The sequence below is a fragment of the Canis lupus genome, chromosome 11 (assembly GCF_011100685.1).
Source record: "Canis lupus familiaris isolate Mischka breed German Shepherd chromosome 11, alternate assembly UU_Cfam_GSD_1.0, whole genome shotgun sequence".
Lineage (NCBI taxonomy): Eukaryota > Metazoa > Chordata > Mammalia > Carnivora > Canidae > Canis > Canis lupus.
In genome coordinates, this window is record NC_049232.1 from 65,926,940 (window position 1) to 65,951,172 (window position 24,233).

The following is a 24,233-nucleotide window of genomic DNA, read 5'->3' on the forward strand; positions in this document are numbered from 1 at the left end:
GTAACATATTACCAAAAACTTAGTGGCCTAAAACAATACAGATTCATTATCTTACAGATTGGGGGGGTCAGAAGTCTGAAATAGGTCTCCCTGGGCTAAAATCAAGGTATTGACAGGGCTGTATTCTTTCTGGTGGCACCAAAGAAATTCTTGCCTTTCCCAACTTAGAGAGGGCTACCTGCCTTCCTTGCTCCTTCCTCCACTTTCTATCACTTTGCCCTCTGCCACCACTGTGTCATCTCCTCTCATTTTTCAGCTTCCTTCTACCATCTTTTAATGGCTGTCATGATTACATTGGACCAATCTGGATAAGCTGTGATACTCTATTTTAAGATCCTTGGTATCTGTAAAATCCCTTTTGCCACATAAGATAACATATTCACAGGTTCTGGAGATTAATACGTGGATTTTGGGGGGGGGGGACATGTTTCGGCCTAATGCACATTTTGCATAAAGAATCTAAAAAAAAACAAAAACAAAAAAAAGAATCTTTATTTGGTCCTAAAACCCACTTTTATGTTGATGCTTCCCCTCAAATCTGTTTCCCTAATTCCCTTTTCAACTGATGGCATGTAATTTAATGAGATAATGTATATAAAACATCTACTTCTACAGTTTGAAGCTGTTCTGCTTCCTTATATATTACAAAAAAAAAAAACAGAACTATGCTTGACACTGGTTAGGCACTCAACAAATATTTGTTTAATAAATGAATACTCAGATAATTGTTAGTTGCTTCCAAAAATATTTAATTCTCCCTGCTGGTCACACATTTACGTGTGTGTGTTCATTCCCTGGCTGTTACTTTGCAATAATTATGGGGAGAAGACTCATATATCTTGGTAATCATAGACTTTCCTGAGTAAACTTCATGTTTGGTCTAATCGACAGACATCACCTTTTGAAAGCATTTTGGAGGGACTCAGTGATGCTTTGATTATTGGAGCATAGGGAAGATTAGAATGCATTGTTAGCATTATATTGCCAACTAAGGTTACTCTAGAATTCTGAACTCATTCAACTTTCCTTTTGCTTTTGATCAGCTTCCTCCATTGACAAGTCATCTTTTTTGATCAGTTTACCACAGCTGGAAAAAAAAAAAAAAAAAAGATCACACTGGGGTTCCTAACCTGCCATTGCTGTCTGTGACCTGCAGGCTCTTTGATACCCGGTACAGCATTCGAGAGAACGGACAGCTCCTCACCATCCTGAGTGTGGAAGACAGTGACGATGGCATCTACTGCTGCACCGCCAACAACGGCGTGGGGGGCGCCGCGGAGAGCTGCGGGGCTCTGCAAGTGAAGATGAGTGAGTGGGAGAGGGCCTCTGCTCGTGATGTTAAAAGGCTGGCTTGGTGCACCCTGGAGCAGGCAGTAAATAGGGCCTCCCGCACACCTGGAGGCTTAGCAGCCGGCTGAGTTCAAGTTCAAAACACAACCTTGCCGCAGTGAATTCTACACCTTGTATTCCTGTCCTCAACCACAGGCAAGCCCCTTAGTTCTCTAGCTTCTCCTGTTTTCTGGCCTGTCCACAGCTCCTTGTCTGCTGCCCCCTTGCCCTCTTGTCACCAGGGAACTTTCCTCTAAAATCTTCTCCCTGTACCTTTAAAACAGTTCCCTTACGACCAGGTGTGCTTTTTATCTCCAACCTCTTTGCAGACACTTCTGCTCTTTTGCCTTATTTGAAACTTGATGTTCTTGGATGACTTTTCAAACTTGAGTGGTTTATCTTCTTTATTGGAGGCTGCTTATTTTCCCCCCACTTTTCCTGTCTACAAGGCTAGCAAGGACTCCTCACCCCCCTTTCGGTCATTATTGCTGTGCAAAGCCTTTCCTCTCATGAGGGCATGTGCCATTCTACCATTCTCTTTCTATTCAAGTCACCTCCCCATTTTTAAGTCCCTCCCCCCTCATGCACACACACATATACAATATCTGCCAAAGACTTTGATTCCAGACTCATTATCTTTCTATCCAACCTAAGTCCAGGCACCATCCTAATGGATTATAACAACCATGAAACAGCCTCTACGCATTTCAACCTTTCAACTCCTGACCTCCACAAGTCCAGTGATATTTGCCTTTTTATCAGCCAACCCCATCAACGACCTTGTCACCCCTAGGAAATGGTCTGTGTTTAAAATCTTAAGCTCCGGGATCCCTGGGTGGTGCAGCGGTTTAGCGCCTGCCTTTGGCCCAGGGCGCGATCCTGGAGACCCCGGATCGAATCCCACATCGGGCTCCCGGTGCGTGGAGCCTGCTTCTCCCTCTGCCTGTGTCTCTGCCTCTCTCTCTCTCTCTCTGTGACTATCATAAATAAATACAAATTAAAAAAAAAATAAAATCTTAAGCTCCAGGATGTCATACTCTGAACATGGGCACTTCTATTTCTAGCTCTGTCCCATGAAGAAAACACTTTCCCACACTCATGATGTGCCTCCAGAGAGAAGGCTCTTAACTCCATCTGTCTCTTTCTCAGCTAAGAACAGAGTCCAGCTCTCTTGCTCCCCTACTCCCACCACACGGCCATCACCAGCATGCTCACATTCTCCTGCCCTGACTCCCCTGCTCTCCCTTCCACTGACCCCCCAAGTCAAGACTTACTCAGTTCTTGGTCCACTTGGTTTTCTCTCCTACCTGGTGTTCTATCATCAAGCACTCTTACCAGTACCCTGAAATCTCATGACCTCCTGTGCTAGAAGCACTATCTGCTTCCAAACTGTCCACCTGATAATAATGCAATCTTTATTTTCTTCTGACACCAGGCTGCTGATGGCAAAAATCGCATCAAAATCCATGTGGGTGCCATACCAATCAGCAGGGGCCAGTTCTACCTGGGAATTTTATTGCAAGCTTTGTGGTTATTCCTGATTGTCCTCACTGTTTATCTTTTATCTTTTATCTTTCTACTTTGTTGTCATTGTTTTACTGAAGGGAGTCATTTGCTGCTTCTTTTCAAAGCGTGAGCATGTGATCACATAAAATCTGAGGATGTATCTTCTGAATCATTGCATCGCTGGAAGTCTTTACTTTGCCTTTACTCCTAGATAACAATTTGTCTAGGTACAGATGAGAGTTTAAAAAGGCTCTTCCCTTAGCTTGTATTAAATAACTATTCATCTCACATGGCATTCCATGATTCAGCTGAGAAATCTTTTTCTTATTCCTGTAGGTAAGCCTAGTGTTTTTCTTAAAAATTATAGTACTTTCTCTTCATTTCTGGAATTCATAAATTTCTCAAACTCCCAAGAATATGTTAGGTGGGTTTTCTTTTATTATTCCTACTTAGTTTTAGGTGGGCCTTTTGAATTTAAAACCAACCTTTTTTTTTTTTTAATGAGATATACTCTTTTCTATTTCTCTTCTCTTCATTTTATCTCGTTCTTAAACTTTTAACAAATATTAGATCTCTTTCTTTTTCCATTTTTCATGACCTCAATATTTTCTCCTCATATTTTCTAGCTATCTATCCTGATATTCTTCCTTCTTGGAGATTTTTAAAATTTTTCCTTCCCTATCGCGAACTCACTCTTCAATATGACCATTCTATTTTTCTGCCCTTATACTGAGTACTTTGATCTTAAAAACCCATATTTTTAATTCCTGGGAATTACTTCTCTGCTCCTTTTTTTCCCCAGAGCAAACTCTGTGTGTTATATGATGCAGTATTTGCTCAAGTCCCTGTAAGGATATCACTATTGCATTTTTAAAATATAGTCTTCCTTTCCTTGCTTTATTTCTGTTTTCTCCATGATTAAGTTTTGGATTTCTTTTGTTTTGTCTTTTTTCATGTTCGTGTTTTTTTTTTCTCTCAATCATCTACTAATCTTTTATTTTTGATCACACTTATAAATGAAGTTGTAGATTCATTAGAATAGGAATGTTGAGGGGCTAATGGGGCATTGTGGGGAAGTTGATCTGGAGGTTTTGTGAGAAGGGGGTAGGGACATACCCACAAGAAAGCTTTCTTTTAGCATGTGGGGCAGTGAGGAAATCAAGTAAGGAAACTGGGATGTGCTCCTTTGCTAAATAATAAAGGCTTGATTCTGAAGGCAGAGCACATTTAAGTATTTCACTATTTTGTGGTTCTATCTTTCCTTTGAACATTTCTCATATTCTCTGTGGTACTAAATTTTCTTTATTATGGATTTATCCTAAATATTCTTCTCTTCTTTTCTCCACCTTCTCCTTAGGAAAGCTCACACAGTCATGTGGGTATATACTGGTATGGCCATCCCAGTTGCTAACATTTTAGAATGCTCCCACACCGCTTGGTAGAGACCTTCTTCCTGAGATCCCTAAGACCCTGGCCTCCATCACTACTCCAGTTACCCTAGGATCTCTCCCAGGAGCTCCCTCCTCCAAGTTCCTTTTGGTCCATCAACTAAGGGTTTCATGCTGGCATAGCACGATGCTTCTAGCATCCTGCTATAACATGATAAACAGCTCACATTAGCCAATGCTTGTGGCTCCACCTGAAGAGTGTTCCATTACAGTGGGGAATCCATGACTCAACATCAATGCTTAACTCATTCCCAGCTCACTTTATATTCAAGTTCCCATAAGAATTCTCTTCCCTCTCATCCAAAAGATGACCAAGGCTTCTATTTCACTGAAAAAGATGGGAGTTATTTGCTTTGAACAAAGGTTATCTTGGCAGAGGGATGAGTTCAAGGAACCCAAGGGAAGGAATAGGTAATGCTCTTTGACTAGGTCATAGGAATATCAATTCTTAAGCTAAGCTTTTGCCAGCAGTCATATGACAACCCAATCCACAATTGAGGTGCCTGGCCATCATCTAAATGTAGGTGTTCACTGATGTTGATTAGGAAAGTTATGAGCTTTAAGAAGGCAGGCCAAGTAACTAAGTTGATATTTTCCTATAACATGTTTAAAGCCTGTCATGGGGCAGCCTGGGTGGCTCAGTGGTTTAGCGTCACTTTTGGCCCAGGGCATGATCCTGGAGACCTGGGATCAAGTCCCGCATCCGGCTCCCTGCATGGAGCCTGCTTCTCCCTCTGCCTGTGTCTCTGCCTCTCCCTCTCTTTGTGTCTCTCATGAATAAATAAATAAAATATTTTTTAAAAGCCTGTCTTGTAATTTTGCCATAATCCAAGATCATACCAACTCTAAATGGCAATAAATGCCTAGATTAAACATCAAAAGACCATGCAGTCTTTGCAAATACCATTTCCAACCACCACTAACTCCTAGAAACACAATTAAAACAGGAGGGAAAAGTGCTTATGAAATAAGCTTTTTTTTTTTCATGCTTTTCTCCATCAAAGTAACACACTGATTATATAGCATATGACCTGAGGGAAATAAAATGTATCCATTTCTCAGTAGTCTCTCCTGAAAAGACAGTCCTCTGTTTTATATCTGTAACATGAGATCACTAAGGAAATGAATGTAGTTTTCATTATTATGAATGTTTCTAGTAAAATAATAGGCATCCTGAACTTGTCAATTCTTCTACACATTAGATTTAATAACTTGTTCTGAAAGTTTACTATCAGAGAATAAACAGTAGGTGGCATAAATTATTTCTTCTGATAGAATTAATTTAAGAGAGTTTCACAGAACAGTAAATTTAAAAGTTTGCCTCACAGAGTACAGTTACTCTAAATTGTATGACCAAATTTCTCCAATTACTAATATAATAATGTCGAGTTTGGGGGATCCCTGGGTGGCTCAGTGGTTCAGCACCTGCCTTCAGCCCAGGGCATGATCCTGGAGTCCCAGGATCGAGTCCCACGTCAGGCTCCCAACATGGAGCCTGCTTCTCCCTCTGCCTGTGTCTCTGCCTCTCTCTCTGTGTCTATCATGAATAAATTTTTAAAAAATCTTAAAAAAATAATGTCGAGTTTACTTTCTACAAATATACCTAATTCTTAATCACTAAAATTAAGAGTCAAAGTTAGATGAAACTAAAGGGAGAGGGAAAGCAAAATTCAGAATTATATTAAAAGTAGATAAAAAAAACTAATAAAAAATAAAAATAGATTAGAAATGTCCCTTCAAATGTTTTCGTGTTTTTTGGTATGAATTGAATACTGTTGAGTTGTTAAGGTAACAGTTTATTTTAATCAACTTTTTATTAACTATCTTTTAAAGTGAAGAATACTAGGACTTCAAACTCCTAATATGTTTCATGAATTTGTGGTTTTCAAATAAGATATGAATAAAACAGATAACCAAAACTTTGAAAAATGGTTTTTGTTTGATATCCCCTCAAAACCTGTCTTAGCATTTGGCATATCTTATAATGTAACAAACTATTCTTAGAGTGGATATTTAGACTTAATGCAGCCATATTGCCTTTTTAATTTTGAATTTTTGTTTCCCTTTAGAGCCGAAAATAACTCGTCCTCCCATAAACGTAAAAATAATAGAAGGATTAAAGGCAGTTCTCCCGTGTACTACAATGGGCAATCCTAAACCATCAGTGTCGTGGATTAAGGGGGACAGTGCTCTCAGGGTAAGTGATTATTATGAAAACATGTCTATACAACTAGTTTTCAAATACAACAAATCTTTGCAAAGTGAGTTACATGAACAAATTTCTAACATGAAAAATTTTCCCATATATAACATTTTAACCAACCTTAAATATTCCTGTTCCCATACATACAAACCGTAAGGCATTCCAGTTGGGACTGGTTAGAGAGAGAGAGAAAAAAAAAAAGAGAGATGGGAACCAGTAGTTCTTTTTAGGGATGAAAAAGGAAGCAAAACAAAAGCAAAGCTAGAATGTTTCTTTGTTGATCAGTTGGTTAGTGGAATTATTTTATTTTTTTAACATTGAAACTTTGAGACACAGGAGATGAAAAAGATGAAACTAAAATCCAGGTTTTAGACCCGACAAACAGTTTCTGGGAGGAGAGTTGACAAAAGAGGTTTGCTTTTCTTTCTTTTCTTTTTTTTTTTTTTTAACATTTTATTTATTTATTTGAGAGAGAGAAAGAGCAAGTGCAAGCAGAGAGAGGGGTGGAGGGAGAGGGAGAAACAGGCCCCCTGCTGAGCAGGGAGCCTGGCATAGGCCTCCATCCCAGGATCCTGGGATCATGACCTGAGCCAAAGGCAGGTGCTTAACCCACTAAGTCACCCAGGTGCCCAGAGAAAGGAGGTTTGGAAGAAAAGTAATGAGAACCTCTGGAGTGAAGTTACAGCACAGACATCAAGACTGGTGAAACTCTCCCTAGCAGAGTTTATCTCAGTCACAGAGCAGCCAAATTAAAAATCTATTATGTACATGCTTTTAATGCTTTTGTATCTCATACCTACATTTACTGGTAAATGATTACACTACATCATTGTTGTCACCTACTAAGTGTAAACTCAGGGAGGTTTTTCATTTTACTATGCTGAGAATATTCCACAGAGAAAATGTAGGTGTTGATACACGTCAATTAACTGAAATGAAGTATAATATCAATTAGCTTTATTTAAAATAAAACAAAAATGTTAAATTGTTTATGGTAATTATATAATTTCTGACTTTCCTTTTGTTATAAATATTGGTGGATTTCCTAAAATTAAAAATGCAGGAATTTTTGTATAATACTGAATTTAGAGTACTCAAAGGGAAAGCAATTGTGATGTTTTAACTTCCAACACCAAATTTATGTATTATTGGTAGAAATTTCTAATTTTTCAAAAGACATATATCCCCCTAAGGATACCATATAGAATGTTTTAACTCAAACAGACATGGATGTGACTTTTAGGAAATCAAATAAACGTTTGGTGTCCTCATGTGATGAAAGAAAATGAAAATAAACTCTTACAGAATCATTATTAAAATTAACTTAGGTAATCTTATACTGTCTCATTTAATATTGTGTATTATACCATCTAAATGCCAAATAAGTGTTCCAATGATATTTTTGATGATAGCAGCAATGATGATGACCTGATAAAGTAAGGCAAGTGATTTCTTGATAAAGCCATGGACATTTTAAAATTCCTGTCCCTATCCCTGGCAGGAAAATTCCCGCATCGCAGTTCTTGAATCTGGGAGTTTAAGGATTCATAATGTGCAAAAGGAAGATGCAGGACATTATCGATGCGTGGCAAAAAACAGCCTCGGGACGGCATATTCCAAATTGGTGAAGCTGGAAGTTGAGGGTAAGGAGTTGCATTCCTTCCCATTATGGTGCTATTGGAAGGGCCTCACATTCTACTGTGAAGGCTGGATATTAATTTGCAAAGGCAGAGATGTGGGTAGACCAGTTCCCTCAACTGTTCCCAGATACTAAACCATAAGGTCAAAACTCTGAAAAGAAAAACTGAAAAGAGAAAGAGGCATTTGCTACTATAATAGCTTATATTCCATCTATTGCCCACAATCACTGGCAATTTTGACAAACCCAGACTAAATTCAGACTAAAATACTAAAACAAGAGGATATCAGTTCAGAACTTATGTCTGGTTTGCACAATTCTCTCTTGCTTATAAATTTGAAAACCCTCATTTTACCTTTTTCAGCATATGGACATGACTTTTAAAAAGAGCAAAAGAAAAAAAAAGTAACTTTTCAGATTGTATTCCACCACACAGGGTTGAAAAAAATAAAATACTCAAAATGTATAACTAAAAATGCTCCTACTTCTCTGACTTACATTGCCAAAGTATTTTTTCATTCTTTAAAATGTTCTTTTAAAGCCAACCAATTCGGCAATTAGTTGTAAAGGTCTTCACTGAGAAATCAGAATCCAGATAGGACTAGGTGTTGTACCCATTTGATTGTCAGATCCTTCTTGACCTAAAATTACATCACATTTTGCTTAAAAATAGAAACTACCAGCATGCCTGTGCTCAGTGAGCAAACTGGGTACAAAACTCTTCCCAGCTCTTCCTGTAATATGCTGTAGAATTAATCTCTGGCTCCCAGTTTTCTCATCTGAAAAGTGGGATTTTTTATGAGTATTCAGTGAGGTAAGGTGTTGATATTATCTAGCTGAGTGGCTGGCCCTTTGTAAACACTCAATAAATGTTGACTATAAGAATCATCACCTGTTTTTCTGATTTTCTCTTTTCTGGTTGATAAAATATTTGGGCTTTCTTACACTGGCCCATATTATAGTTCAATTGAGATTTCAGGAGTTCCCCATAGCTTACTTTGATTCCATCCTACTCGCTTAAGCCCATATCTCTTCCTTCTCAGTCATACAGTGTTTTATTAGCTTCTTTTAGATTATTTTTATTTCCTAGCTAGGCCTTCCTCTCACAGTATTAATAATCTCATATCCCACATCTGCTTCTAATTGAGGTAACATCTTTATTACATCATTACATTGTTCATAAATCTCCACTAACTCCTCATGGAAAAGAATGAGGCTGATGGGAATAATGGCTGTCAGATGTAAAATATATATATATTTTCAGCATAGTTGCTATAATTTAGTATCTTCTACATTAGCAATGGCATTTAAAACTCAGTATGCAATAACCAGTTGATGTGACATATTCAGGGAAAAATAAACATAAAAACACAATCACACATTTAGACACTGACTAGCTGCCTGGATTCAGTGTTTCCTTGAGCTATACATGGAATAATACATAATGAATGTTATCCATTTGTATATAATATCATAAAGATTTTCCTCTTCAAGATTTAAATATAAGACCTATGTATTATAATATAGAATGCAGATTGATTAGGTCCCTATCCACATAGATGCTGAAATTATTTGCTTTAACACTGTCCCAGAGAAAATGAACACAAATCACAATTAGTTGGAGTCCAGTTACAGTTTTGTTTAGGCTTGTCATTTAATTCTGTGTCCCACCTATCACACCTATATCACACCTATCTATATCACACATGAATACAGTCTTCTTTCCTCTTAACACTAAACTGGTCATGCTCATTGCTTTAACAGTTAACGTAGAGAGAGGTTTTATTAAACTTGCTAGTATCAAGAGCTCATAATATTTAAAGTTACTCTAACAATAGGTAGGATGGCCATTATAGCACACATCTATTTCTACTCCATTTTAGTCCCTATTAAAGCAGCCAATATTTGTGAAAATTTGTGACACGCTTAGCATGGTGGCTGGTACATAATAAACATTTAATAAATGGCATCAAGTATAATTATTGCTATTATAGCATAAAAATTGTAGCAAATCTGTGTGGCTTGTCTTGAAGTTCTGAAAGATTGGCTTCCACTTAAAGAAATAGTTAAGGCATTTTCACAAGATATAATGCAGACATGATCTATTTAAAGGAAGGACCAAGTTAACCGACAATTCAGAACAGGTGAAAAACCAACTGAAAAGCAACTGGCACAATTCCGAATGTGTCTGTAAATATCTACTAACTGGGCAATAATGAGGGCTGAAGATAAAGCTGTGCCATAGTCACTGAGGCAGATGAGTATTTGTTATATATTGTGTCTGTCACTCTGAAAATTAGCTTGAGCAAATTAGAATGAGAACTCCATAATGTCATTCAGTGCTGGGCTACACATCCTGCACATGATCGTCATGGAACAGTTGTATAAAATCTTTAAAAACTAAAATAAAATCTTTAAAAGTGGGGAGGCGCCTAACTGTGTCAGTTAGTTAAGTGGCTGACTTCAGCTCAGGTCCTGATCTCGGGGTCCCGAGATCGAGTCCTACGTCTGGCTCCATGTTCAGCAGGGAGTCTGCTTCTTCCCTTCCTTCACCTTCTCCCGCTGCCTCTCCCCACTTCTCATGCCTGTGCTTTCTCCCCCCTCCTCTCAAATAGATAACTAAAATATTAAAAAAAGAAAAAGTAAAGTTGTTTGCCATTTCTAGCTTCTAAAAAAGGAGAGGCATACTAATTGTAGATCTGGTAGCGTGTTTTCGCTAAATCTTAGCTGCCGTAACAAACACGGAACAGTCTTCAACACAAAAGTTAAGCTCCCTCTAGAGACTGCCATCCTCAGGCTGCTGGATCTTTGGAGTGGCAACAGGAAGATATTCCGCTTTTCTGTCTTAACTTAAATGGTTCAAACAGTGACATATAAAATTACTAATGAAACCTTCTAACTCAAGCATAGCCAAACATGGATGTCCTTCCAAAAGGATGAGCAATGGCTAACATTTTTAAATGCTGTTTACATGGATCATTTTATTGAAACCTCACTAACAGTCAGTGAGGAACATCCTATCATGGCACCATAATAAGAAACTAAGGAACAGAGAGGACAACTAACTTAGGTGTCTAAGAGATTGAATAATGCTAAATACTGTGTGTTCTATTAAAGAACAGATGATCACATGTGACATTGCCAAGAGTAGTGACGGGAGGGGAAGCCAAGATTCTATAAATGACAGAGAATGGGAGCTGACAAAAAGAGACAGTGGGTGTCAGCAAATTTTTAGATAAATTTGGTAGAGAAAAGGGAAAAGTCAAGAAAGTGAGCAGTAGCTGGAGGTATATGGTATAGAGGTAAGGTTGCTTTGCAAGATTTCTCTTGTAACAAGATTAAAATGTTAAACAATAGTGAAAATGTTAAAATATGAATGAGAAGAGGCTCAGAGAAAAGGATATTTGAACATAAAAGAGAAGTAGGATGTTCAAGGGAATGTCATGCTTGAGAAAGCCAAAACAGTGTATTCAGGGGACAAGTAGAGTGATATATCCTATACAGAGGGTGACCATTTGTCCCAGTTTGCCCAGGATAGTTCTGGTTTACACCTGTTGTCCTGGAATAATTATTAATAGAGTCCTCCTTGTACCTTCGAAAGTATCCAGGCTTCCATGATAAATTATATGATCACTGTACTTAGGAAGAAGGAACTTCCTTCCTTGTAATAGGAAGGAGAAAGGGGAGGTATATTCTAGTATAAACGAGTTAATGAGCTTGGTAGATGGAATTTGAGAAAGCTCTGTTGGTTTCTATTTCCTTTGGGAAGTAGAAAGTAAGTTTATCTTCTGAAAATACTTCTGTAAAGGGAGGTAGAGGGCTGTGGAAGAGTGGAAAGGTTTTAAAATAGCTGTGGGGAATGGGAGAGATGACTCACAAGGGGAACTAGGATTGCTAGGTAACATTAAAGCTTTCATAGAGAATGGGACTGTGAATATGAATAACATCAATGTGCTTCATCGCAGAAAAAGTAGAAGTTCAGAAAAAGTAGAATGCCAAGTCCAAAGGCAAGATACATGCATTGTAGTTTGCCAGGAAGGAAAACAGGGAAGAGGATTTGAGAATAATTGCAAAAGAATGGTTGAAACAATTAATCAATATTTGTACCAAATATACAAATGTAGGATTAAACACTTATAGCTCCCACAAAATGACAGACAAGATAACATGAACATCTTCCTACTACAAACACCCAGAATTGCTGCGTTAGTCATACAACCCACAGAATAAAATTATATTTCCAGAGGCCATGAATAAATAGGAATTGAAAAAACAGCAGTAAGCTCATGAACTGGTTCTGTATTGTCCTGGAGGTAATGGCACAAGTGTCCATCTCTGTAACTTAGAATACCAGTATTAAGACTCTTAAGCAGATGGGAGACAATGTCTTGAGCCCCTGTTAAGGAAGGTTAGCATTGAGAACTTTCTATAAAGCTGAGAATCATAGAAGTGAAAAGATGGACCAGAAAAATTCCATCTGATGGTACAGAAAGACAATGCAGAGGCTTGTCTCTTCATGAATTCTAGGTGTGAGAAAGAAGAAAACAAGTTTTCCTAGGAATGAATCTATGTTCAATGCTCAGGACTATATCTCATGTAGGTTTGATATTAAATTCACACTGCCAGTACAGTCTGGGGCTCTCAAGCTGGAGAAATTAACATAAAAGTTGACCGCCAACGATTTAACAACAAAAAAACTTTTAAAAATACCTTACCTTACCTTACCTTACAGGATTTTCATGATAAAGTCTCAACCTCAGAGGATTCAACCTCAACACTGAGGATGAATTCACAATGCAAAATTATAACACCCATAGGAAACAAACTGCCATTAGTGAGAGTTAGCTGATATATTTATACAAAGGGATCAAAACCCAGGAAATTCAACTAACACAATATAATAGAGACTTGAAAATAAATATGTTTAAACAAATTAAAGACATAAAAGGAGAAAAAAAGAAAAATACATTAGAAGAAGAAAGGCAGTTCTGATAAATAATCGAATAATTTTGACAAATGAAAGACATGACTATAATTAAAATTCAATGGATGAATAAGGATATGTTAGAGATACTAAAAGTCATCTCAGAATTCAGTGCAGAGAGATGGGAAAGATAAAATTGAATTAAAGAAATAATTAAGTATGTGCATTACAAAAAGAAAGAATAGAGAAAATATGAGAGACTATACTCAGAAGCTTAATGACTGAGAACTTGCCAAAATTAATGAAAGACTTCAATCTTCAAGAACTAGATACACGAGTCTCAATCAGTAAAAACGAAGAGGAAGGACATAAATAGTTTTACACCCAGATTCACCATAATAAACACCACAGAGGTGATCTTAAATCATTGAAGAGAAAAGAGATTACTTATAAAGGACAACAACTAGGGTGATAGCAACAAAGAAAATCAAGACTTTCAACAATTCCTATTATTTGCTATAGTCTAATGGAGGTGTTTTCCTTTGTTCTTTGCATAAAACAAAATAAAATAAATTTGCACCAAAAGAACACTGATAAAAGTATGTGAAAAAAATCCCATGCAGCTATTAAGAATGCGATCAATCTATATCCTTTAACTTTTACAATTACACACCATATATGTGATTTGGGTCTGTTTTCCATCAATGAGCCTCAGTTTCATCATCTCTAAGAAAGAGGTTAAAAAAAACTAGCACCTACCTCTTAGGTTGTTGCAATGATTACATGAATTAATACAGGTACAGAGCAAACACTATATAATTATTTGCTGTATTATTATTCATTTAATAAGTACCTATGAAGTACTGACTTTGTACAAGGTTCTGTTCTATCTTGCTAGAAATATTAATTCATTAGAAATATCAGTGTGTTCACAAGTGAAAAAGAATGAAAGAATTTTTTTTTAAGAATTAAAGAATTATTTAAAGAATTAAGTAATTAAAGAATAGTATGTTTTATATATTCAATATTAGAGTGTATAAATTAAATGCTAATAGTCATCATCTCTCCATGTAGAATTACATAGGAGGTTAACACCTATCATACATTTTACATAGCTCTATACTTTATGAATTTTTATAGAGACTTTCATAATTAGAAAGAATACATGTATTTATGTTTTAGAAAAAACATCATTTCTTCCAAACATTATACTACTTTGATAAAGTGACATCAATCTTTCTGTTCATTGGTTTGACATACTATTTTTGCAGTTCTTCTGCTCTAGAACAAACTAAGGGATGAGAAGGTTTTGTCAAAGGCAACTGGTTCCGATGTTGATTAGATATTCACAACATTTAGCCATTGGCTGAAGAACTGAGGTTGAGGGTGAGGTCCTGAAGAACAGAACATGAAACATGCCAGTTCCTTAGGGAAGGAATCAATCCATAAAGACAGAAAGTTCGAGGCCTGCAGGAGGAAGGGAGCCCCTAGGATGGAATGGGAAGTAAAAGAGTTAAGAGGGCAGCATCTGCTAGTGGATTCTCCCTCTATTTGACTCTTCTTTCTTACTTATGGACAGACCTGGAATCTATGATTCCTTAGTGGCTCAGAGGATCCAACACTAAAATTCAATTTGGGTTCTGATTTCTCAGTGAGCATTTTCTACATGGGGTTGGGTGCTATTGACTCAAGGTAAACAAAAGTAAGTTCCCATGGGAAAGTGAAGCCCTACTCCTAGGTGGGGACTATACAGGTATACTAATTTAACATTGGTGGGAAAGTATCTATGGCTTCCCAAATTCCACGGTCACTTGAAATGCAGAAAAGAATTGTCCATCTCATAACTGTGGAGGCTCTTCCTTGGGAAAGTTCAGCCCCTATCTCATGTACCTCTGTGACAATGGCCTTTAGGATAGGTTTCATGGCAGGATGTGATGAGGGCAAGAGAAATCTCCATATCATATTCCATAGATTCTATAATGTTCATTTTTAAATATTTCACCATTTCTGAGGTGAATCCCAGAGACATTCATTTCTTACAATCACCATTGGCTCACTTTTTTTCTTTGCTGTGTATTTTAGTATCTCTGAAATTGAGATTTGTCTTACTGATCTTAAAGGCAATCACACTTGGTTTGTGGTTTCTACCCTCAAGCTGAGACCATTCCTTAGTTCCTTAGCCGTCTCCAAATACAAGAATGAATATATAATGATAAAACAAAAATAAAGCAATCATATGGGCTCATAAAGATTTCCTAATATTTAACTAGAAATATTCCTTCCTCTTGAGATGATTTTTTTAAATCAGTTCCTCACAGAGATGAAAGCATAATTTTCAGTGGCATGATTCCATGTAGTACCCCCAACCTCACCACCACCAATTATATTTGCTGCTTATTTGTTTTGTTAGGTTGAAAACACAGACTTAGAGACTCTTCAGTGCCCTCTAGAAGGTATTTTAAGTCAAGAGATAATCTTGTCTGTTTCTCCAATCTGCCTCATGTTCTACTTAGTTATGGAGTGTATCCAAAGAATGATCCATACGGTCTCTCTTATGTATCTTTACTGAAATGGTTTTCTCCAACTACTCTAAAGGCCAGGAAGTCAGACACTCAGGGGCACAGGGATGTGGCAAAGGAATGGGATGATGTGGATAGCAGGGCTGGAGTTTTTAAGGAGGGGCTGCATCATAGAGGCTTTAGATAACCTCTGAAGTACAAGATTCTGATTTTTTACTTTCCTGTTTCTGATCAGAGGAATATTCTCCCTTTAAAAAATCATGTTGAGGAATCCCTGGGTGGCTCAGCGGTTTAACGCCTGCCTTCAGCCCAGGGAGTGATCCTGGAGACCCAGGATCGAGTCCCACATCAGGCTCCCTGCATGGAGCCTGCTTCTCCTTCTGCCTGTGTCTCTACCTCTCTCTCTCTCTCTCTCTCTGTGTGTCTCTCATGAATAAATAAATCTTTAAAAAAACATGTTGAAAAACACTACACCACAGAAACTGAAGACTTTTTTTTAACTTTTAATTTTTTATTTTTTATTTATTTATGATAGTCACAGAGAGAGAGAGAGAGAGTCAGAGACACAGGCAGAGGGAGAAGCAGGCTCCATGCACCGGGAGCCCGACATGGGATTCGATCCCGGGTCTCCAGGATCGCGCCCTGGGCCAAAGGCAGGCGCTAAACCGCTGCGCCACCCAGGGATCCCCAAGACTTTTAATATGATATATATAATGTAATTCTTTTTTTTATAGCTGGAGTGGAGAGGTCATTGTTGAGTTTTTAAATCATTGGAAAAGATCTACTTAAAAAATTAGAAATATCTCATTTTCTTACATCCTTACATATTTCCCTTACACTCTTTGACTTAACTATTATGAAATGACATATTTGGAACTGAGTGTCAATTTTATTACATTCTGTGAATTTCACATTCAGACAAATTCTGCTTTGTATATAGAAACTGGTTGAGTGTAGAATACTTGAAACTCCATTCAAAATAGATGCACATTGGAATGTACTGGGTGCCCTGTCCAGTGCATTTTCTGTTATTACCTTCTTTACCCTTGGAAGTTTAAACCATGGAGGAGAAGATTAGACAGAAGAAGAGCTGGAACCAGGGGAGGGTTCTCTGTCAGCAATCACTAGTGGGAAGACGTGGCTTAGCACCAGGGCAAAGCTGTAGATGAGAGCCCTTGAAGCAGAACAAGACCAAGAACAGAACCCTTTGAGGTATAAGGTTATTGTAGGCTTCCCAAATATTTAAACAATACCTCATTTGCAGGAGGCCTCAAAAAAGCAGAACCCTGTCTCGGGCCTTTTGAGAGAGGCATTTTGGGGAGTGAGGAGGGAAGGTGAGCCACCTGGTGAATGTAAGTGGCCTCAGTGCATGAGCTTCTATGACTTGTCAAGGCCCTTGAGTGTTGTCAGTCTGTTTTTCTGCAGTCTGAAAGGCTTTTCCATGTATCCTTAGGGCTGATTTGGTTGATCAAAACCTTTTTCTGGAAGATTTTTTATAGATATATGCAGTATATCAGACAACAATTGAATCCCCAAAGATAAAAACAAATCATTATATATACACACATATATATACACACACATTTTATATATATACATTATATATGTATATATACACATAAACATATTTACATACATAAACACACACACACACACAATGTCCCAGAGGCAAATATCAGTAGATCTAACTATAAGAGATCAGCCCTGTTTTCAAAACTGTTAGACTTCTGGCTGCCCTCTTCCCTAGAGATCAGATTTCCTTATTGCATCTAGAAAAGTGGAAGCGATCATATAATGTTTACACAACATTTGATTTGCTTTTTCCTTTGTTTATGCCACAGCTCTTAATATGACAAATGCCACAGAGAGAGGTATTTAAAACCCAACGTGTGCTGTGCTCTCAGTGATTGCAGTTTTAATAAAATTTGCGGTGGTCCTGTTCCCGGCATCAATTCTACTTGCTTGATGCCACTAACAGGTTTGATTTGCTGTTATGAGTACATTGTGTATCTAAAAACCAAACCAAAGAAAAAGGCATAAGCCTTCGGTATCCCTGGAGGCTATGTGGGGGGGGAATTAAACCTGCATGATTAATAAGGTGCATGCTCTAAAAGAAGAGTACTATCCACTGATTTCAACTTTAAGGGCTGTTATGTTGCATTCCCATCTAAAAAGTTCCATAGCGCCTTCAAGAAACAATGGTACAGTGGTCCTTTAGTTGAAGAGTTGTCACTAAAGTTGTCTAAGGAAAGAAAAAGATATATAATGATTATTGCCCCCAAAATATAACTACCTCAAGTTAAAAAACAGGTATGCCCTCTTCAATTGCAGGTTTAAAGAAAAAAAGCTATGCCTCAAAGATTTGTCTTAAATTGTTTAATAATGTGGACATTATATTATTTGAAGTGAAAAGTTACTGTGACCCAAAATATGCATACTCTAATTAGAGTAAGCTTTGATTTTCATTTTTTAGGTATTAAAATGAGATGCACCAGTTCAAGCATACATACACAAAAAAGGAAACATTCTTTCTCTTTAATGCATTGATTCACAGAGACTCCTCTTACACTGTGCAGGATGGAACACCATGCCTTCCTTCGTTGGCCTTGATTTCAAAATATAACAACTTTGAATCATGTAAGGATATAATCGAAAGCTATTAGACTGCTGTGGCAATATGGAATTCAAATGCTATTACTTAAATTATTCCTTTCAGGAATCAAAAATATGACTTTCAAATTGTAATTAGTATGTTCACTGCCATGAATGATAAACTAGGCAAGACATGATTTTTAGAGGGAACTTAACGTACTGGCTAATAACATGGGCTCCTGAGTCTAGAGTAAACTCCTGAGTTCAGATCCTGGCTCTACCACTTGCGTAATGTCAGGTAGGTCACTTAGTCTCTTTGTGCCTCAGTTTCCCCACCTGTACAATGAGATTAATAATGCTCTGCGTCTCATCTCTTATAAAAAGGATAAACTGGGGCAGCCTGGGTAGCTCAGCGGTTTAGCACCGCCTTCAGCCCAGGTTGTGATCCTGGAGTCCCCGGGATTGAATCCCACGTCGGGCTCCCTGCAATGGAGCCTGCTTCTCCCTCTGCCTGTGTCTCTGCCTCTCTCGCACGCGCTCTGTGTTTCTCATGAATAAATAAATAAAATCTTTAGAAAAAAAAAAAAGGATAAACTGGGACGCCTGCATGGCTCAGTGGTTGAGCATCTGCCTTGGGCTCAGGGAGTGATCCTGGAGTCCTGGGATCGAGTCCCACATCAGGCTCCCTGCATGGAGCCTGCTTCTCCCTCTGCCTAGGTCTCTGCCTCTCTCTCTCTCTCTCTGTGTCTTTCATGAGTAAATAAATAAAATCTTTAAAAAAACTTTTTAAAAAAATTAAAAGGATAAACGAAGATAACATATTTAAAGCTCTTACAGGACTGTACAGTCATTCAGATAACAGTTACCAGTATTAGTTCTAGGACTAATGTAATGTCTGTGCAGCAGAAGCAATGATTTAAAAACACTTGCAGAGAGAGAATCACAGCTCTTTATTCCGTGTGTCATCTTTATCTTTGAGGTAGAAGCAATCGAGTTCAATGACAAAAAAAAAGTATATGTTTCTTTAAAAGAGAGTTGATTTTTATTAACTTTGGTTCCATCAGAAGAGTAATCATAGGTTTTCAATCTGAAATTGCAATTCTATCCCTCATTCTACAGAACAGGAAATTTGAGACTAGAAAAGACGGCGCTTTGTCCAAGTTAGCAAGGAGCTCAGAATTCTCAGTTCCCAGGCCAGGACATCTTCCATTACCCCGTTCTTGAGTTTTCCCTTTCTCTGTGTTTATGTTTCATAGGCCAGCACGCTGCAGAGCTCACATGCTTTAGCATCAGATAGATCTGGGTGCTAATCCTGACCCTGCCACTTGCTAGTTATGTAAGGTCGGATATTTTAACTCAACCTTTGCAAGTTATTTCCTCATTTGTGAAATGGGGGTGGTATTACTTAGAGCGTAGATTTTTTGAAATGGACTAAGCCTGCATATATACCGTGTCTACACGGAGGCTCCTTGATAAAGACTGGTTGTTGTTGCCTGTTGTTTACATTATTTACATTCTACCCAAGAGAATAGCGTTGGTTAAGGCTCTCAGATTTCATAAATAGAATGTCAACATTACCAACTGCTCCTCTTGTTTCCAAAGAACATAAATCTATCCTCAATCAACAATGCTTTATACCTGCATGCTTGGTACTTGTTAGAGATTATAACTTTGGTTTGGCCCCACTGGCACAAGTCAGTGGGGGAGAAAGCTGATCTAAGAAGCTGTATGAAGATGTGCCTTTACTGGCAAACTGGAAGGGGGCTATTTAGAGTCAACCTGTACAAAAAATATGGTATACACAATAGGAAATCAAACGAACCTTAGTGCACATCCTGAACTTACTACATATTTTACTCACTACAGAAATAGCCCTTTGCCTAAAAATCTTGTTGAAAATGTCAATCATTCCATCACTCACTGCATTAAGGTAAATCATAAGTGAGAAATTGCTTTAAAAATCTAGCGCCTATGGGTGGTGGGAAGGTGATCTCTCCTGAAAAAGTGGCCTTTTGTTTCCCTTCTTATAGCAAGAATGGTGTGCTTTATTTTTACTTTGTTTTTTTGCCCTACCTGGCATGTATTTCAGAATCCAAGTCATAGTATCTATTACACTAAACCAACCAGAAGTCTCCTTTTCCCTGATACTAATGGGTTTGTTATTTCATTTAATTTGCTGTCACATCATTGATTATATTCACTTCAAAACTTCTTTGGAAAGAGATGGAAATAACAAAGTTGATGGATTAATATAATTCTTCCTCCAAGGCGGTGATTCTCAAACTTCAATGCACATTAAAAGCCTCTGCAAATCTTATTAAAAGTTATAGCTCTAGGATGCATTCCTCATAGATTCAGATCTGATAGGTCTGTGTTAGGGCCTTTTAACAACTTCCCAAATGACTTTTACCTGAGTAGACTACGAACCCACACATTTAGAAACATTGACTTGAGGATTTCTACTTGGAAGGTCTTTATTGGGATCCCTGGGTGGCGCAGCGGTTTGGCGCCTGCCTTTGGCCCAGGGCGCGATCCTGGAGACCCGGGATCGAATCCCACGTCAGGCTCCCGGTGCATGGAGCCTGCTTCTCCCTCTGCCTGCATCTCTGCCTTCTCTCTCTCTCTGTGACTATCATAAATAAATAAAAAAAAAAAAATTAAAAAAAAAAAAGGAAGGTCTTTATTCCAGGCAAAGCTTAAACATTTAAGGAAAAAGTTAGCTTATCCATAATTCGTAGGTTAAAAATTAGAAGAAGCTTCAAATTTATTCACTTGTTGAGTGCCTACTGCATTTCATAGAATGAGGTTATTCCCAAGGATACAGAGATAAAAAACATGACTTATTTCTTGAAAAGTTTTCAATTCAGTGAGGAAAGTAAGATGAGCATGCAACAAGTAATTATAAAGATTAAAGTTCAATTATTTGCAATGATAGAAGTTTGTGTAGGATACACACAACAGGACAGGGGATATGGTGGGAGATCAGGGAAAGCTTCAGAGACGTGAGGTCCAACAAGGCTTTGATTGATGAACAGCAGCCCCTGTTACAGATCATATCACAGTGATTGGGTGGGAGGAGCAGATTTATCATGAGAGCTCAGGTTGCTATGGAGTCAGGGAGTAAAAGACGGACTAGAGATTATGAGACAGTATCTATTCGGGTGCCCTAAAAACCAGAATGGGCTGCAATTTGACTCACAGACTAACACTGAGATTATAACATGTGGTATTCTTTCTTAGACATAGTTTTCAAATGTCATCTCGTTCACATGGGGACCTACAGTTTGGAGTCCTGTGGTCCTATCTGGGCATCTGGAACTCCATCTCAAAGACCACAGCCATGTTCTCAGGCCAAGCCACTTGAGACAATCAGGGTACTATGGTGCCACTTATGCCTAAGGTTATGGCTCCTGTTTCTTTTTCCAGCTAAAATTTCTGGTGAGCTAAAATAACAATAATAATAATATTTTAAAAACAAAAAACATTCTTGGGGCACCTGGGTGGGTCAGTGGTTAAGCATCTGTCTTTGGCTCAGGTCGTGATCCCAGGGTCCCACACTGGGCTCCCCGCAGGGAGCCTGCTTCTCCCTCTGCCTATGTTGCTACCTCTCTCTGTGTGTCTCTCATGAATAAATAAATAAAATATTTAAAAATAAATAAATTCTTATTTTTCATAAACCTTACTTTCTTTGATTGCTGTCACAGCTCAAGTATCTTTATTTTCATGAGATTAGGTCCAAAATGTTATTTAAAAGTAAATTAAGATTTTGATAAATGTACTATATTTATATAATATGTTAGCATTAGAGGAACTTGGGTGAAGGGTACTTGGAGACCCTCTATATTATCTTTGCAACTCTTCTGGAACCCTAAAGTTATCTCAAAATTAAAACCTTCAAAAAGGTTAACCAAAAAAGGCTTCTGTCCTGGCAATTAAGCAGCTTCACATCTCTTCCCATTAAAACCAAAATATACACTGTTTTAAAGAAGGAGAAACATGAATCACAACTGAAGTCCAATTTCTTCATTGGCTTATGCTTAAACTTCTAATACATTTTCAGAATCATTTCAACAAAAATATTCTTAATCGTTGTTCTCTCTACATCTAGTACTGAACTAAAACCAAGTTAACTTTGTGTGGCTCTTATCTGATTTACTTGATAAACACTTCTTGCGCGTAGTCATTATTCACCATCCATATTTACAAGCTAGGAAAATGTTATTATCTCAAAGGCCACAGAAACGTTCCCAGCCCAAGCCACTTTAGAGAATCGTGATGACACGGAGCCAGGCCAGCCTTACTTTGAAGATGCGAAGGAAGGCTGTTTGTGAGGGTGCTGTGTATATTTTCTAAAGGAGCTTGCATTCTGATTCCTTCAGAGATGGAGCCACAGTGGATAAACCTCATGCATTGCTCTGCTTCAAAGGAAGCAGAAATGTAAACAGTGGCAGCACACTAGGGTCGGGTTTCTTTGCTTTAGCTACCAAGAAGTCAGCAAAGAAAATCCAGGTATTTACTTAAGTTTATTATTATTATTGTCACATGCTCTTCTTTTTTTTTTAATTTTTATTTATTTATGATAGTCACACACACACACACACACACACACACACACACACACACAGAGGCAGAGACATAGGCAGAGGGATAAGCAGGCTCCATGCACCGGGAGCCCGATGTGGGACTTGATCCCGGGTCTCCAGGATCGCGCCCTGGGCCAAAGGCAGGCACTAAACCGCTGCGCCACCCAGGGATCCCGTCACATGCTCTTCTGATGATTGGAAAACAAAAGGAGAATGTATTCAGAAACAGAGTACCACAGAGTCTCAATATGATTACTTTTCAACAATCCTCTAAGCCAATTCTTTTCAAGTAAATAATAAAACAACTAAAATGACTCTTTTTTTGCTGCCTGTGGTGCTTATCTTCTACTAGGCATTTCCAACGCATTAATATTTTTTGAAAATTTTATTTATTTATTCATGAGAGACACACAGAGAGGCAGAGACATAGGCAGAGGGAGAAGCAGGCTCCCTGCAGGGAGCCCGATGTGGGACTCGATCCCAGACCCTGGGATCACGACCTGAGCCAAAGGCAGGCGCTCAACCGCTGAGCCACTGAGGCATCCCTTTTTTTTAAAAAAGATTTTATTTATTCAATGCAATAACTCTTAAAATGCAATGCTAGATGAGACAAATGTAGCCTATTTAAGAATGGATTCAAATAATCTAGCACCCATGTTTTAATAATAAGGTCTGAACAATGGACTTCTCTTTCTACAGAATGCTGCCTCTCTTCTCAGATAAGTGAGGAATGGACTTAAGGACTTAAGTACGCTTTCAACACCTACAAAAGGGGTACTCAGCACGATCAATATCTGGAATGTAGCTTGCTAAGGCAGACTGAAATTTAAAAATAAAATAAACCCACTCTCTTCAAAGGCAGTTGGAGAAACAGCTTTCATCAGTCAGGAAGATACCATGCGCTAGAAATAGCTCTGAAAAAAAAAATAAATGAAAGAAAGAAAGAGCTAGAAGATCTGGCTTCAAAATTAGCCTCCAGTCCTTTCTAGCTGTGTGTTAGTTGCTATATTAACTGCTTTGTGCAAATCATTTAAAAATGAAAAAGTCCTAGAATGGTGTTCTGACAGTACCAGATGATCAGAGATTTCTTTAATGTTTTGCCTACAAAGAAAATTATAAACAATGCCAACCTACAAAGAGCAAGAATGTGCAAGAACAGCTTCCATTGAGACTTTGGCCTAGGTGGCCAGATCTCTGTTATCTTCTTGGCTCTCCTAACTCTTTCAGTCTGAAGAATGGGAGAGATCCCACAGTTATGCCTGTTTTCTCTTCTAGTCTGTTTCTTTCTCTCCACAAAATCTACGTGACCTACATGGTCTTCCTAAATAAGTTCATTTCAGCCAGGGAACTTTGATGGCTTTCCCTCTTCCTACATGATAGATTTCCCCTTCCAAATTTTTTCTCCAATCAACTAATACAGTGAATTGAGTAGGAAAAACTTAATTTATCTTTCTTAGAATCAAAGCATATTCTCACACACACACACAAAC

General features: G+C 38.0%; 1 protein-coding gene across 1 annotated transcript in view; it reads left to right on the forward strand.

Moving 5' to 3' along the window:
* MUSK (muscle associated receptor tyrosine kinase) overlaps window positions 1-24,233 on the forward strand; it is an 89,751-nt gene that overhangs the window by 13,112 nt on the left and 52,406 nt on the right. Inside the window, exons 3-5 of the mRNA XM_038553299.1 lie at window positions 1,157-1,308; window positions 6,353-6,480; window positions 7,988-8,129. Coding sequence (XP_038409227.1) covers window positions 1,157-1,308; window positions 6,353-6,480; window positions 7,988-8,129 — 422 coding nt within the window. The remainder of the gene's footprint in view (window positions 1-1,156; window positions 1,309-6,352; window positions 6,481-7,987; window positions 8,130-24,233) is intronic.